The sequence below is a fragment of the Myotis davidii genome, unplaced genomic scaffold (genome assembly GCF_000327345.1).
Source record: "Myotis davidii unplaced genomic scaffold, ASM32734v1 scaffold37, whole genome shotgun sequence".
Taxonomy (NCBI): domain Eukaryota; kingdom Metazoa; phylum Chordata; class Mammalia; order Chiroptera; family Vespertilionidae; genus Myotis; species Myotis davidii.
Genome location: NW_006289395.1, coordinates 1,289,752 through 1,306,359, shown reverse-complemented (window position 1 = coordinate 1,306,359; position 16,608 = coordinate 1,289,752). Strand labels below are relative to the sequence as shown.

Genomic DNA, 16,608 nt, shown 5'->3' with positions numbered 1-16,608 from the left:
ATGCTAAGGCCATGCTTCCTGTCCTCAGAAATGTGTTCTTACGGAATAGACTCCACTGTCATCTATAGAACTAGATATAGAACTACCTGTAGTCTATAGCACTACCTGTCCCTCTGCATTCATCTTCAGATTAATATGGATGGATTCGTGCACCGGTGGGGTGCCTTGGCCTGGCCTGCGCCCTCTCACAATCCAGGACCCCTTGGGGGATGTTGGACTGCTGCTTACAGCCCGATCCCTGCAGGCCAGGCCAGGGACCCCAACAGTGCATGAATTTGTGCACTGGGCCTCTGGTCCTATATAATAAAAGCCCAGCAACAAAACTGCAGAACAACCAGAATGACTAGTCGACCAGTCACTATGACACTCACTGACCACCAAGGGGCTGCCTCCTGGTGGTCAGTGCGCTACCACATTGGAAGCGCCACTTGGCTGACCGGAGGCTGGGGGGTGGGTTTGTGGCCACTGCGGGACTGAGGCCTACTCCACTGTCTCTCAGTGCTATTGTCCCTGGTCTGGCCCTGACCGGGGCCCCTGGAGAGGCAAGTGCTCCAGCTCCATGGGAGATAACGGACCAGGAAGCAGCCGCTCGCCAGACCAGGATGAGCAGCACTCCCACAGCGGGCCAATCCCCACAGGCCATGCCCCCCACCAGTGCATGAATCCCATGCACCAGGCCTCTAGTATGTATATAAGATCTTTGGTTAATCTCTTCCCTCCTCCCCCGCTTCCCTCTGGAATTCATCAGTCTGTTCCATGTTTCCATGCCTATGCATTAAGCATCTCCCCCCTGGTGGTCAGTGCGAATCATAGCTACTGGTCAAACAGTCACTTAGGCTTTTATATACATAGGTTTGTGGCGGTATTTGTTTGTGTGGGTTGATTTCAGAGAGGGAGGGAGTGGGAGAGAGAGAAACATCAGTAACAAGAGAGAATCATTGATCAGCTGCACGCCCCACACTGGGAATCGAGCCTGCAACCCGGGCATGTGCCCTGACCGGGAATTGAACTGTGACCTCCTGGTGCATAGGTCAACAACCACTGAGCCACACCAGTCAGGCTTGGATGAGTTCTTAATGAATGCTCATATAATTAGACAAAAAAAAATAGATCATACATTTTTAGTAAATTACCTTCTTCAGTTTTGAAAAACAATATTATTGAGGAACAATTTATATGTAATAAAATGTAGTTCAAATTTTTCTGTGATAGCATTCCAGTACTGAGTACTCATCTTTTTCTACTTAAAATATTTCTACACTAAAACAACATTGAAAAGACGAGAAGGGGCCTAAAGTAGTGGATATAAGAATAAGCAAGTTGAGTGGAGAAATAAGTACAAGAGTGTAAGCCAAGGTTTTTCACTTTAGTGAGAAAGTAACATGCTTATGTTTGTAGTAAATATAAAGAATAAATGATTAATTATATTTTTAAAATTGGCATTTATTTAAGGGGTCCTAAAGTATCAAGATATCTCCCTTGAGTAGTTTTTAAAATTAGGTTTATTGAGTTATATTTTGTATGTGATAACATTCACCCTTTAAGTGTACAGTTCGATGAGTGTTGTTGAGTATTTAATATAGTGGTGTAACTAGCACCAGGATCCAGAGAGAATATTTCCATTACCCCAAAAAGTTTCCTTTTGCCTTTATGCAATCAGCCCCATCCTCCTGCTTCTACCCCTAGCCCTGATAACCATTGATCTATTTGTCTCTATAGTTTTTCTTTAGAATGTCAAATAAATGGAATCATATATTGTGTAGTTTTTTTATGTCTAGCTTCTTTCACATAGCATATCACTGGTTCCTTTTTAGTGCTTAGTAGTATTTCATTGTGTAAATATACCATGATTTCTTTATCCATTTACCACTTGATGGACAGTGGGTTGTTTTCATTGAGTGCTGTTAAGAATAAAGTGGCTATGAACATTCCTGTGCAAGTTTTTGTATGGACACATGCTTTCATTTCTCTTAGGTAACTAACTACCTAAGAGTAGAACTGCTGAGTCATATAGTAACTTAAGTTTAATTTTATAAGAAACTAGCAAACCATTTTCCAAAGTGGCTGTACCATTTTGCATTCGTACCAGGGTTTTGTGAGAGTTCTAATTCTATATCCTTGCTAGTCTTTCTTTAAGAATGTAGCCATACATATCATTGAAATAATTTGTTTAAATCTTTTATCCAACTTTTTAAAAATTTGGTTGGATGTCTTATAATTGAGTTGTAGGAGTTCCTTATGTATTCTGGGTACAAATCCTTTATCAGACAATGTGTTCCGCAAATATTCTCTGCTAGTCTGAAGTTTCTTTTTATTTCTTTACAGTGTCTTTTGAAGAACAGAAGTTTTAAATTTTGATAAAATTCATCAGTGCTTAATTTTATGGTTCCTGCTTTTTTGCATTTTGTCTAAGAAATCTTGGTCTAACTTAAGGTTGTAAAAATTTTCTTCTGTTCTTATAGAAGTTTTATAGTTTTACCCCATACGTTTAGGTCTGTGATCTACTTTAACTTAATTTTTGTATATGGAGTGAGGTAAGGGTCCAGGTTTGGCATTTATTTTGTTTTATTTTACATCTTTTTAAGCTTCATTTGTTGAAAAGATCCTTTCACTGTTAAATTACCTTGGCACCTCAGTTGAAGATGGATCGGCCGTACATGTCTGGCCTATGCCTGGACTCGGTCTCTATCCTTACCACACTGTCTTAATACATTTGTAGCTTTTTGATATTGAATAATTTGAGTCCTTCAGCTCTGGTTCTTGTTCTCTTTCTCAAAATTGTTGTGACTATTCTAGGTCCTTTCCATTTCCCTATAAATTTTAGAGTCACTTTGTTCATTTCTTTGAAGAAAGCCTTCAGTCCCTTGACTACTCATGTGATGAATGATAGTAGTATGTATAATAGCATCAGCCCTTCTTAGCTGTCGTGGAATACACCATTCTTGATCATTGTTGTGTTTCTTTGTTTTGCAGTGTTTAATTTGGCTTAATATAGTACTTATGAGTAAGATATTCGGTTTTATTTTGCTTTTCTTTTTTTAGTCTGTCTTTACCTGTTTGGGTATTCAGTGTTGTGATAATTTTTTAAAGTGAATTATGAAATAATCACTGGGTTCTGTTTCCCTAGAACAGTTATGCAGTAAGGCAATTACATATTCCTTAGGAATTTGCCAAATGACTTCATTACTTTTTGTGATTATGGTTCATTCAAGTTTTCTCTTGTTTTTTCTTAAATGGATTTCTATTTTCCTAGGAAATTATCTATATTACTCAGTTTTTCAAGTCCATCCTTATAAGGCTGGGTGTAGTGTTCCTTTTATACTATTGAAATTGCTTGTATCTCAGGTTATTTAGAAGAGCTTTTTTTAAAAGTTCTAAATGATTAGGGTTTCATTTTATGTTATAGTCCAAGAAGGTAACCTATCCTATTGCTACAGTTTTGGAATTTATTGAAGCTTTTTTTTTCCTTTCTTTTTATTTGAGGCAATATTTAAGGTTCATTTTTATAACAAATTTATGGATACTTGGCAGGGCACATTGGCTTATTTATGATGGTGCTCAGATCCTTTCTGCTTTATTTATTTTCAATTTTTTCTTTGTAATTTATTTTCAGGGCAAATTTATTCGGATCAACTTTGATGTAACTGGCTATATTGTTGGGGCCAACATTGAAACATGTATCCTTTTTCAGAATAGTATAATTAAAATAAAGAATCATTTCCTCTTCCTACGGCCTCAAAGAAACCCTTTGTGATATCACTCCCGTTATCAAGATGGTAAAACTTGAATCCCAAGAGATTGTGACTTGGTCTTATAACACCAGGTCACAACCTGATCATGTGGCTGGGGAAGTGGAGAGTCGCACTGAGGTGAGGATCACCTATATGTCATTGGCCCAGGGAATGTTTGTGTGGTGTAAGGACCTTTAGGTGAAAACTGTTAAATTGAACTACTCTTCAGTTATGGTTGTGTGAGCTTATATATTTTTTACCACCTATTTCTGCCATTCGTAGGATGGGCGTGTACCCATTGAAACAAGCCTCATAAAAGTACAGTTAAGCCGTACTTAAGCCGTTATTAAGCAGAACAAAACTAGAGGAAAATGTCAAATACATACACTAGTCCTAAGAAATGGTAGGTCTAGATGGAATTAATTTGGGTACAGATAATAAAATAGAAGTGTTTCTGAACTGGTAGTGTGCCAGTTAGGAAGGTTACAGATGACAGTTCTCTGATTCTTGTTAGAATAATCTCCAGTGATAGAAATATAGTTCTTTGTATAGCGCTGTGTTCTTTGAATATAATCCAAGTTAAGAATGGGGCGGGGGGGGGGAGGTTGGTGAGGAAAGCACTCCAAGGTTTTAAGGTCCCTACTAGCCCAGTGGATCTAGTAGATTAGTGGGAAACATAAATTGCATACATTTTCTTTTCTCACTTACAAAGTTTAACCATTTAGAGTGGTTAATAGCAGGATACCTGACCTATATCAGAGAGAAAAAATGTTTTATAATTAAATAGACATGGAAAAAGGACCAACTTAATCCTTAACCGTCTTTGCTCAGACCTTCTGGAAAAGTCTCGTGCTGTTCGCCAAGCAAAAGATGAGCGTACTTTTCATATCTTTTACCAGCTGCTGTCTGGAGCAGGAGAACACCTGAAGTGTAAGTTACAAAACTCTAGCTGGTCAGATGATGAAAGTGAAATGGAATTTCCATGCCAATGGGATAAATACTTTTAAGTGGTAGGTACATGGGTGCTGTTATATTATCTCTATTTCTTTTTTAAATTAGAAGGCAAGTGGTGTGTTTTTATAAAGTTTTGTTTCAACATTTATAAATACACAAGTAAGAAAAAATAAACTTAATAAAATTAATGAACAAACATTTTTATTTCTAGATTAACAACTAAATATATATGTTATGTTTCCACTAGTCCTGGGAAAAGCCTGTGGTGGGTTTTTCTTGAATCACAAGGACTGGAAGCTTAGGCCTGGGCAGGGTAAAAGCACATTTCTAAGTATATGAGGGGAGAAGGGGCACAACTTTCCAGCACCCAGGAGAGTTAAATGTGATGTCGATAAGAATTAAGGGCTGGGAGTGATCAGAAATTGTCTGCAGGCCGGGAGCATGTGCTGGCACCCTTTCTCGGGATAAGTAGCCCCGTCTGTCTTGATCCCTCCTGAGAAACAGCCTTCTGCTCTCCAGGAACAAACACATTTATCGAAAGAGGGAGTTAAGTTGTCTCTAACTCACGGCCCCTAACGTACAAGTAGGCAGGGGGGGGTATTATCCATTATGATATTCTGTCATAATATTTTATGTTGCACATCACTCTCAAAAGCACATTTACCACTAAATAGACTGCCTTGGAGAGAGGTTTCGGGGTGGCTGGGCTGAGCGCACACCTTCTACATCTGGGTGTTTATCTTAGGTCCACTTAGTCTTCATATTGACCCCGTAGTGTTTGCTATAAACTCCTTGCTAAGAAAGGAATAGAAGAGGGGTTTAAAAGCTTTCTAAAATATTTAAATCTGAAAACAATAAGGTTGTAGTTCTCTGGAAAAGTTACATCATTTTCCCACGATCCGATTTAAAATATTGTATAAGCCACTGTCCCCAATGCCCGTTGAGATTTGTGCAGTTTACATTATCATTTTCCTTCCTGGTTGCAGACGATGGGAAACTTTATGTGTTTGTGTATTTAGCATGAACATATAAAGAAAGAGAAAGTGTGGGGGTGAGAAGTATGCGGGGTGATGGTTGGTGGGGAACCTCTGGCCTCCTGGGGCGGCGGTGCCGCCTGGATGTGGGCATGCTCAGCCTGCTGATGAGTGTTGCTTGAAGGCATTCCGTTCTGTTTTCTCATAGCTGACTTGCTGCTTGAAGGATTTAACAACTACAGATTTCTCTCCAACGGTTATATTCCCATTCCGGGACAGCAAGACAAAGATAACTTCCAGGAGACGATGGAAGCGATGCATATAATGGGCTTTTCTCATGAAGAGATTCTGTGTATGTGGGATTTCTCTAAGATTCTGATACTCATTTAAATAAGACACACGTTGGGGGTCAATAGCCTAAACTAGAAAATGATCGAGGAACTAAGAACTGCCTGTAATTTTATGACATCTTGAAAGATATCCTGAAAAGTTTTGTCCAGCTAATTTTTAGTCAAAATAAACTAGAATATATCTCTGCTATATGCTGATGCAATATTCTTATTAATTTTTTTCTCTTTAATAAAGCTATGCTTAAAGTAGTGTCTTCAGTGCTTCAGTTTGGAAACATTTCTTTCAAAAAGGAGCGAAACACTGATCAAGCTTCCATGCCGGAAAATACAGGTAACTGACGATGCTGATTTTATTTCCGTTTAAGTGGTCGTTGGTTGTGCTCTCCAAGAACATGTTAGTACAGGCATAGAAAGCACTCGCAACGCAGTGCCACAGACTCAGGAGCAGAATGTGTGAGGGCCACTCTGGTGTCATCTGAGGGAAGAGATGTGTGTAGGACACAAGGCAGCCCTGGAGACACCGCCGTGGCCGGGGAGGCGCTGGGAATGGGGGCATGCGGAGACCTAAGCTGCAGAGACCACACAGCTGATCGGAAAGGGAGCTGCAGCTACTGAGACCAACCAGTGTTGACCTTACCGGGAGCATAGGCCCAGTCTCTGTCCTTCATGGCCTTGACTTTTGAAGAAGAATGCTGGCCGGTTGTTTTGGAAAATGTCCCTCCATTTGGGTTTGTCTGAGGTTTCCTCCTGATTAAATTCAGGTTACGCGTTTTTGGTAAGAATATCACAGAAGTGTGTGGCCTTCTCGTGCATCATATCGGCAGGCCTGTGTGAGTTTGTCTCGTTGGTGAGGTTAACTTGGTTAAGGAAGTGTCTGCCGGGTTTCTCCGCTACCGGATTACCTTCTGCCTTTGGAACAAGTATCTGGGAGAGGAGGGAGACACTGAGACTAAAGAAGGAAGTCCAGGCTCTCATCAGTCTCTTGGGCTATTAGTTGTAGCATCCGTTTATGATTCTTACCAGAAATGAGTGTTGCCTGTGGTGTATGTCAAGTGGTGCCTTCTGTCTACATCGTTCTTTTATATTTACTCCTGGAATTCTACTGTAAGAAAGAGCTTCGTTTTTTCATTCCTATCAGTATAGGCACATGGGCCCTTCTTTAAATAATTGTGTGGTTTATCATCAATTCCATAATCATTTATTTATTCCTGTCCTGGGTGTGGCCATGAGGAGTTGGAGCCGCTTCAGGCTAGTGCTCAGGTCACTTTGACATGACTCTGTCACTTTAATTTAAAGCATTTTCTTACTTTATGGCAACACAAAATGTTCCAGACTCATTTTGTATTTGTCCAGCCCCGGCCCTGGAATTGGCCGTTTCGCTACCGTTTCTTCATATTGAAGAATGGGATTTAGCTGCCAATACTTGGTTGTTCTAGGGCAGTGATGGCGAACTCATTTTTTTGGTTGATTTTTCTTTGTTAAATGGCATTTAAATATATAAAATAAATATCAAAAATATAAGTCTTTGTTTTACTATGGTTGCAAAGATCAAAAAATTTCTCTATGTGACACGGCACCAGAGTTAAGTTAGGGTTTTTCAAAATGCTGACACGCCGAGCTCAAAAGGTTCGCCATCACTGTTCTAGGGCCTCATTTGTTTCTGACGCCTCTCAGAGGACAGAGCAAGGGAACATGCACACACGTGTACTCACTCCTATTTTCCTTTCTTTGTTTGTATATTAAAAACCATGGATTTATACTTATACCTCCAATTTTGATCCGACACTACAGGTTTTATGCTAGCCATTTCCTTTTCTTTATTTGAAACTCCTTTCTCCGACAGTAAGAAGTCTTATCTACAGTATATTTGTTTATTTGTTTGATCCTAGAATACCCATAAAAGAGCTTCAGAATTACTCACCTGTACTCCTCCAGAAAACAAACCTGCTAATTAGTAAACAGTATCTGTGTACAGTTCTTTAGCATTAGAGTACAGAGTCAAAATACTGTGGGTTTTTGTTTGTTTGTTTGTGTTGTTTTTTTCTTTATTGATTAAGGTATTACATATGGGTCCTTATCCCCTCAGTGCCCCCCACCCCTCACTCATGCCCTCACCCCCCTGGTGTCTGTGTCCGTTGGTTAGGCTTCTATGCATACAAGTCCTTTGCTTGATCTCTCCCATACCCCCGCTTGTTTCCTCAAAAAACTAAAAATGGAACTCCCATTTGACCCAGTGATCCCACTTCTAGGAATATATCCCAAGAAACCAGAAACACCAATCAGAAAGGATATATCCACCCCTGTGTTCATAGCAGCACAATTTACCATAGCAAAGATTTGGAAACAGACTAAGTGCCCATTAGCAGATGGTGGGTCAAAATACTGTTTTACTCTTCCCTCCTTCCGCCTTTGAGTGGCTACCCTTTCATTTGTAATGTCGGTAGCTTCATTTATTTCTGTTTGTATCACATTTTGCACCCATCAACCCTTTTTGCTTATATTTTAGTATATGCAACATATAAATAATTCTAAAAGTCAGAACTACAGAAAAATGTGTACTTCTCTGATTTTGTTCCCACCCACCCCCATCTCTTCCACTCTGTTCCCTTCCCCCATTCTTTCTGCCCTGTTTCCACCTACCCCTGTCGGAAATCAGTCTCACCCGTGTCTGTTTTATTCTTCCTTGAGTGAGTGTTTGCCACCCACGGTGCCAGCTCTCCGTAAGATAGATGAGTTCTGATAGGTCTGTTTAAACATTTAGCCACATTTCTTTACCATAACATCATAAAACCAAAGTTGTACTTGCTAGATGGACAGTAAGTTTCCTATTCCCTAGCTTTAATTAATTACTGTGTTTTATTTTACTTCTGAAACTTACATACTAAGCTTGGCTCTTTGAAGTAGTCTCAGGAAGGAGAATAGAGACAGACAGACCCTTACCACACAGAAAGATGTATGCAATGGCAACAAGGGAGCTACCCTAAATATCCAATGGAATGAAGTAAGCCAAGGTATAGCCCCACTGTGAAGTATATATTTTAGCTGCTGAAATGATATTTGTCATGGTACAAGCAAAGGAATGTGGGTAATTTGCCTTTTGTACTTCTTTGTATTTTCTCATTTTCTATCCAACACCTACACTCATGATCCACTCATTAACTAAAGGGAGCCACGACCTAGCGGCTGAGGCAGAGCCATTGGTAAGAGCCAGTGAGAAGAGCCCCAAAGCACAGGAAGTGCTCGAGGCACGGCCCGCCCTGCAGACAGGGCTCCTGCAGGCGGCCAGCAGGCGGCCTGGGTTAGGGCGTAGGATGCAGGTCTTGAAATGACCTGGGTAGGTTATCCCTGTAACATAATTCAAAATGCGCTTACCTTTAGAGAATATTATTGTTATTTTTAACACTTAGTTCAAAACGAATTATAATAATTCGTATACTTGTTGGACCTTGGGGGATATTAGACAATGAACTTCTAGTGAGGCAGGTGCCCTAATGCTGCTGAGAATCAACAATAACAAAAGTAGCAGTTATGTATTGAATGTTTCATGTTAGCCATGTAATCAAATAACTTTTTTCAAACTTACAGATTTCTTGCCCATTAAAATATTATTAGGATCATTACATGATCACGGCCAGTTATCTTGGTAGCACTGTTTTTCTCATTCTGTGTGTTATCATGGCTTCCAAGACTCAGTAACTTGCATTATTAGCCATAATAAGTAATTGCTGGCTAGCCATCTCTTATAAATAACCTAAGGATGAGTGCTATTAATTTGAAGGGATGAAGGGATTTTCCATCAGACCTAAAACTTGTTATTTCTTAATACAATTTAATGATGACTCGGGTTTTTCGAGTGTTTATTGCATGTGTTGTGACTGGATCATAAGGAGGAGGCCACTATTTAGGGGATTTTTTTACACTCTAGTTGCCCAGAAGCTGTGCCATCTTCTTGGGATGAATGTGATGGAGTTCACCCGGGCCATCCTTACCCCCCGGATCAAGGTCGGCCGAGACTACGTGCAGAAAGCCCAGACCAAAGAACAAGTACATTTACCATTAATTATTCTACATTTGTTTGAATGATAAATTGTGGTCATAAGACCTTCTGAGTGATGTGTGACAAACTAAAGCTCTATAATATGGATGTTTCCTGGGACTAATTGAGTGGGGGGTTTCTTGTGTAGTTTTTTTAAAAGGAAATTTGAGTTTTCCCCAGTAGATAGATTATCCAGGAGGACAAAGTTATGTCCTTGTAGAGCCCACCCACCAAGAGTATAGGAGTTGGACTCCCCCGTTTCAGGGTGGACTCCTTCCAGACTCCGAGCAGATAGGCTCACAGAAGCCCCGGGACACAGGGAGGGGTTCCTCTTTACTGGCTATCTTCACCTTCCATTTAATTGTACTAACACCCTTTGTTGATGTGTAAACTTGAGACATGACTAAGCAGTACATGCTATTTCAGGATTTTGGTAGAACATTGAACTATATATAATAGCCATGAATGCCTTGTTGAGATCATTCCCAGAATAAAGCATGGTGTTGTGTAATTACAGGCGGACTTTGCAGTGGAAGCATTGGCAAAAGCTACCTACGAGCGGCTCTTTCGCTGGCTCGTTCACCGGATCAATAAAGCCCTGGATAGGACCAAGCGTCAGGGAGCATCTTTCATTGGAATCCTGGACATTGCTGGATTTGAAATTTTTGAGGTGTGTCTCTCCCTCCTGCTCTTCCTTCAAATTATTCTTTCTTTCTTTATTTATTTTTATTGATTTCAGAGAGAGAAAGGGAGAGGATAAGAGGGATAGAAACATCGGTGATGACAGAGAATCATTGATTGGCTGCCTCCTGCACCCCCCGCACCCCACTGGGGATCGAGCCTGCAACCCGGGCATGTGCCCTGACTGGGATTCGAACCCTGACCTCCTGGTTCATAGGTTGATGCTCAACTGAGCCACGCCGGTCAGGCTCGTCTTATTCTTTTAACAGATAATAATGAAGGCTCACAAAGTACACTCACTGCTGTGCCAGGCACTGGGGACGTAGTGGTAGAGAAGCAGGGATAGTCCCTGCCATTCTAGTGGAGAGTCAGACCATAAAAGAGGAAGAGCCACCACATTCTCAGAACTGTGAGTGCTGCTGTGATAGGAGAATGGGGAGGCCGGCTTTAGACAGCGGAGTCTTGGGAGGTGTCTCTGCAGTGCTGGCCTTACGGGTACATGAAGGAGGAGAAGCCCAGCGTCCCTAAGTTCTCCAGGCAGCAGTCCTGTATGGGAGGGGATTTGTTAATGTTAGAAATTGCTGGAAAGCCAGAGTGACTAGATGTAGCTGCCCAACGGGAACTGGAATGTGGTGTGGAGCAAAAGCAGAGTAGGGAGACCGTGAGGCCACTGGCCTTTGTCGTGGCCCAGGGGCCAGGGGATGGTGGCCGGCTCAGGAGTCAGGAATAAGCTGTGTGAGATGGAGAAATGAGGAAAGATAATGATCTCTGTTTTGAAGATAAAGCCATAGGATTTGATGATGGATTTCAATATCTTTTATTCTTGGTCTGACTAGATTTTTCCATTTATTCAACATCAATCCATCAAAGGTTTGTAGTTATACACCTGCAAAAAAAGTTGATAACATTTTGATCTCTTAAATATTTATATCTTTACCTCTCCTTTGATAGGCTGATTATATATATGTAAGAAACAAATAATAAAGTACTTCTTGGGATCAGTGTGCTACTTTGGCCACTTTAAAATTACATCTGTTTCCATGCAGTCTGAACTGGTACCGTATACGCTGTTTTGCCTGCTCAGCTGCAACTGCCACAATAAGAAATGGCTTTAATGTGCATTGATTTGTGAATAACTTGAGAAATCATGAAAGGTGGCCCAGTAAATGGGCAGAGTTCACAGAGAAGGAAACAGAAATGTATGTAACTTAAAGTGACATTTTAAAAATCATTTGCCACCCTATATATAAATAATCAGAAGATGTAATAAAAGAAAAGAATTATTTCTAACTGCAACAAAAGCAGATGAAATTTCTAAGAATAAATTTGAGAAGAAATGGGCAAGATTAAGTTGAAGACAATTTTATAAGGCTACGGTGAAAACGTAGAAGACTTGAACAGTTGAAAAAGCATATCTTGTTCTTGGATAGGAAAATGTAGTACTGTAGAGGATAAATCTTCACGAGGGTATTAAAGGATGTAAAAGAAAGCTATACATGTAAGTACACGGACAGTAGAAAAGTGTGTAATGCTAAAAATACAAGGGTGTTATTGATCGTTATTTATCATGGGAAAAGCTAAATGCCCACCATTAGGAGAGATTGGTTCAATTAATCTAGAGATACCCATAGAGTGGAGTGCTACGCACCCATTATAAAGAGTATGTGGCTTTATTTACTGATATGGAAAGACTCCAAATACATTGTTGAGTTAAAAAATAAAACAAGATAACACATTTATAAGTGCACAGACTATTTCTGGAAGGCTCACAAGAAATAAGTGATAGTAGTTGACTCTAGGGAATGAGACTGCAATTCTTGTACCTTTTTAATTTTATACCATGAATTACCAATGTAAATATTGATTATTTTAACATATAGTTGATAGCCTAAATATGGAAGAGAAATAAAAAAACTATTTAAAAAAATACCACCACACAAACTAGTAAGGCTAAACAGAGAATAAGGTCTCATAATCCAAGGCAGAGCAATGCCATTGACACAAACATGAAGAAGCACCGTCGAGCAGCCTGTAGATGTTCATGCGGTTCACTCGAAATGTGTTTGAGTGAGCAAACACTGCCCCTGCCTTCCTAGCCTGACCTCATTTCAAAATGGTGAATGTAACACCTCCGTAGGGGGTGGGGGACTAGAATGTGTCTCAGACTATAAATTTATTCCTCGGGGATTGATTGTGCCTGCCCTACTTGGGGATCACTTTTTATAATGAAAGAGGTTATTTATGGGCACTTGCTACTTGTGTGAATAGTGTGAAGGCAGGAAAAAAGGTTGGGTGCCTCTCATACAGAAAGTGATTGCTTTAGGAATATTGTGCCTATGGATTCATCCATTTGGTCATTCATCCCATCAACAGCACAATAGAAAAACAGGCAGAGATCACAGAGAAGGAAACAAGTGCCTGTAACATATGCAGAGCTGCTCAAGTTCACTTCCTGAGAGCAATGCAGTGTCACTCTTAGTATTGGCAAAGGTCAGACGCTTGATAAGAAGGGATGCCTAGTGCCAACACCGGTTTGGCTCAGTGGATAGAGCGTCGGCCTGTGGACTGAGGGGTCCCAGGTTCGATTCCGGTCAAGGGCATGTACCTGGGTTGCGGGCACATCCCCAGTAGGAGATGTGCAGGAGGTGGCTGATCGATGTTTCTCTCTCATCGATGTTTCTAACTATCTCTCTCCCTTCCTCTCTGTAAAAAATCAATAAAATATATTTTTTTAAAAAAAGAAAAAAAGAATGGATGCCTAGGGAGCAGCCTGGAGCCTCACACTGGGTTGAGTGCATTTTGCTCGTCAGGCCGGGCTAGATCTCAACAACATCCCTGTGAAGTACACATTCGTTCATTCTGAGCTCCCTCTGAGCTGGCAGCTGAGTGAAGAGTAGATGGGACTGCACCACGTCCATTCTCTAGACCCCTCAGAGCTTATGGAGTGGTGCTTGCTTTCCTTTGCCTGCCCACGTCTCTCTGTTTTTCTTCTTCTCTTTCTCATTTATTTCATAATTTATACTCATTAACCATTCACTAATAAGCTTTGTTTTATTTGTAGATTATTCAGTTAGCATACTGAGTTTATTATTTTCTCATTGTAGCAATTCAGTAATGTGTGTGTGTGTGTGTGTGTGTGTGTGTGTGTGTTTGAGAGAGAGAGAGAGAGACCCCCTCGTTTCAGTCGCTATCATTAGCTACAAGCAATAACATAGATGACACCTAATTGACCTTTAATGAATTGTTTGATAACTAGATGACTATTTCTGCTTTTCTGTCCCCTCCCCATGTTTGGAAACCCGTTCTCTCAACCTTGGCAGCTGAACTCCTTCGAGCAGCTGTGCATCAACTACACGAACGAGAAGCTGCAGCAGCTGTTCAACCACACCATGTTCATCCTGGAGCAGGAGGAGTACCAGCGCGAGGGCATCGAGTGGAACTTCATCGACTTCGGGCTCGACCTGCAGCCCTGCATCGACCTGATAGAGAGGCCTGTGAGTGTTTCCCTGCTGTTGGCTTTCAGAGCTGCTGCAGGCGGTGCCTTGAGTTTTTCTTGGCTTAATCTGATCTGTGTGAATTATCCTGTCTGCTCAGTGTTAATTTTCTAACCTAAATGTTCTAGGAGGGTGATACTGTGCTAAAGTACCTATTGGAAAAGTAAGTAGCATGCCATTCAGACCCTTCTTTGGCTCATGTACCCGGTCTTCCCAGACTGCAGGTGCCACAATGGTGGTGGCCGTCACGTTTACCTCCAACCCTCTGCACCTCGGGAGGGTGGAGGGCTCCACCTGACTTGCCTCCTAGGCAATACAGGGCACTTCATTTGGCCAAAACTAAAACATGGTGCGTAAATCTATTTTTTAGATAACTAAAGTTTATCCTGATAAGCACAAGGATGTTTTTATTCTGACAGATTTTTTTAATTTGAAGTTTTTATTTTTAAGGTTGAGGCAGGTATATTTTTATAGCAATCTTAGACCATTTTCTTTTGGTTCAGTATCATGTAGAAATACATGGAACATGTATAACTCTCGAATGGAACTGTATGATCCCAAATGAATGTTGATTGGGCTGTGTATTCCCTGGAAGCTACAGCAAGGTAGTAGCTTTGCTTATTTTACTTTGCTAACTACCAAAACCTAGGAAAACTAAAGCACAATTAAGCACCAATACCAGTCATTTAGGTCAAGGTGTAATGCTGGTTCAGTAGATGTGTTCCCATGAGGTGTGTTCTGTGGGGCACTCTAGGCTGTGGAGCAGTTCTCCTTGTGCTACTCAGTCTGCACCCGTGTTCCCGTGTCTGAGGGGTTGGAGGACCAATGCCTAAGCCTGGATGCTCAGTACCTGGTTCCAAACGAGGAACAGGAGCCTAGAGGACACGCACCCTGTTAGAGACGTACTTGTCGCACGTTAGAAGTTTTGGGTTTAAGGGAAGGAACATCGTTTTCATTTGGCTCATACATGAGAGATCGTTTTACCTTTCAAAGCACTGCAGCCACTTGTTTGGGGCCAAACTCTCAAATTACTGCACTTAGGAGGATGCTGCTCTGTGTACCCTGAAGCATTGTTTAGCAATAATATTGAAGGCATTACTCGTAGTAACTTCCAGTGTCCACACAAACATGTGAATCTATTTCCTTTCAGCTTTGTTGCCCAAAAAATGATTTGGGAATTTAATATAAATAAGGGAATAGAACATTTAATTTGGTATTATCAGCAATCATATGATTTGAGATGCTCACTTACGTGTATCTGTAACACTGGGAGCTCTATGTGTTAAGAAAGCATTAACTATCTGCACTTTCAGTTGTTTTGTTGACCATTATTAGATTAGGATAAGATCGAGGCTGCAAAATTTTATTAACTCCTCTATTACAGCCTGGAAATAAAAAGATTGGGGTGCTGTGGGGGTGTGGGGAGTAGTTGCATGGCCCTGGTCCTAGGGGACCTGATCTTAAAGCCAGAGAACAGAGCAGAACATGGCGGTAGTTCACTGGTTAGTGGCTCCTGGTCAATGATGCTCTGAATTTGGGGACGGTAAAGGCCGGGACAGCAGTGGAGAGCGTTCCAAGGGCCACATCCCAGACATTGGGAGGATAGTGGGATTTTAGGAAAATTGTCCAGTCAGGGTGTTCAGAAGCTATTGGCATGGGGAGGATATGCCAGCTTTGTCTAGATCAGTGATGGTGAACCTTTTGAGCTCGGCGTGTCAGCATTTTGAAAAACCCTAGCTTAACTCTGGTGCCGTGTCACATATAGAAATTTTTTGATATTTGCAACCATAGTAAAACAAAGACTTATATTTTTGATATTTATTTTATATATTTAAATGCCATTTAACAAAGAAAAATCAACCAAAAAATGAGTTTGCGTGTCAGAGGTGTCATAGGTTCGCCATCACTGGTCTAGATACTTAAGGGCAGTGAGCAGAATGAATTCTTCCTTTTCTCCTCACTCCTTCCCGGCGCCCTCCCTCTACCCCTTCCTCCTTCCTTCTTCCTCCTTCCTCCTGTACTTTTTGTACTGGCATCTCTAGGCTCTTCCCCAAAAGACTTTAGAATGTACCGTTTTATTTCTTGCCTGACTGGTCCCAACTTAAAGGAGAGGCGGCTCAGAAAGGGGAGGGAGGGAGTTTAGGATTGAATGCTGACTCACTCTTTAAATCCATTGTTCTTTAGGATTACCTTTTTCCACTTAGCCATAGAAACACAAAGATTTTATAACAGTAGGAAATTTAACTATGGCATGTACAAGATGGGATAATGATGCTATTGATGGTTCTTTCAAATGGAAAGTGAGAACATTTTCCAGAAGGAAAATAAATACCTTGAAAACTACAGACCAGTCTTTACCTCCTCTCTCCCAAACCCAGCCCTGCCCAG

The 16,608-nt window shown here is 41.0% G+C and overlaps 1 protein-coding gene across 1 annotated transcript in view; it reads left to right on the top strand.

The window, feature by feature from the left end:
* MYH10 (myosin, heavy chain 10, non-muscle) overlaps positions 1–16,608 on the top strand; it is a 141,703-nt gene that overhangs the window by 67,584 nt on the left and 57,511 nt on the right. Inside the window, 7 exon segments of the mRNA XM_015562590.1 lie at positions 3,614–3,677; positions 4,563–4,661; positions 5,868–6,011; positions 6,245–6,340; positions 9,935–10,053; positions 10,563–10,715; positions 14,047–14,220. Coding sequence (XP_015418076.1) covers positions 3,614–3,677; positions 4,563–4,661; positions 5,868–6,011; positions 6,245–6,340; positions 9,935–10,053; positions 10,563–10,715; positions 14,047–14,220 — 849 coding nt within the window.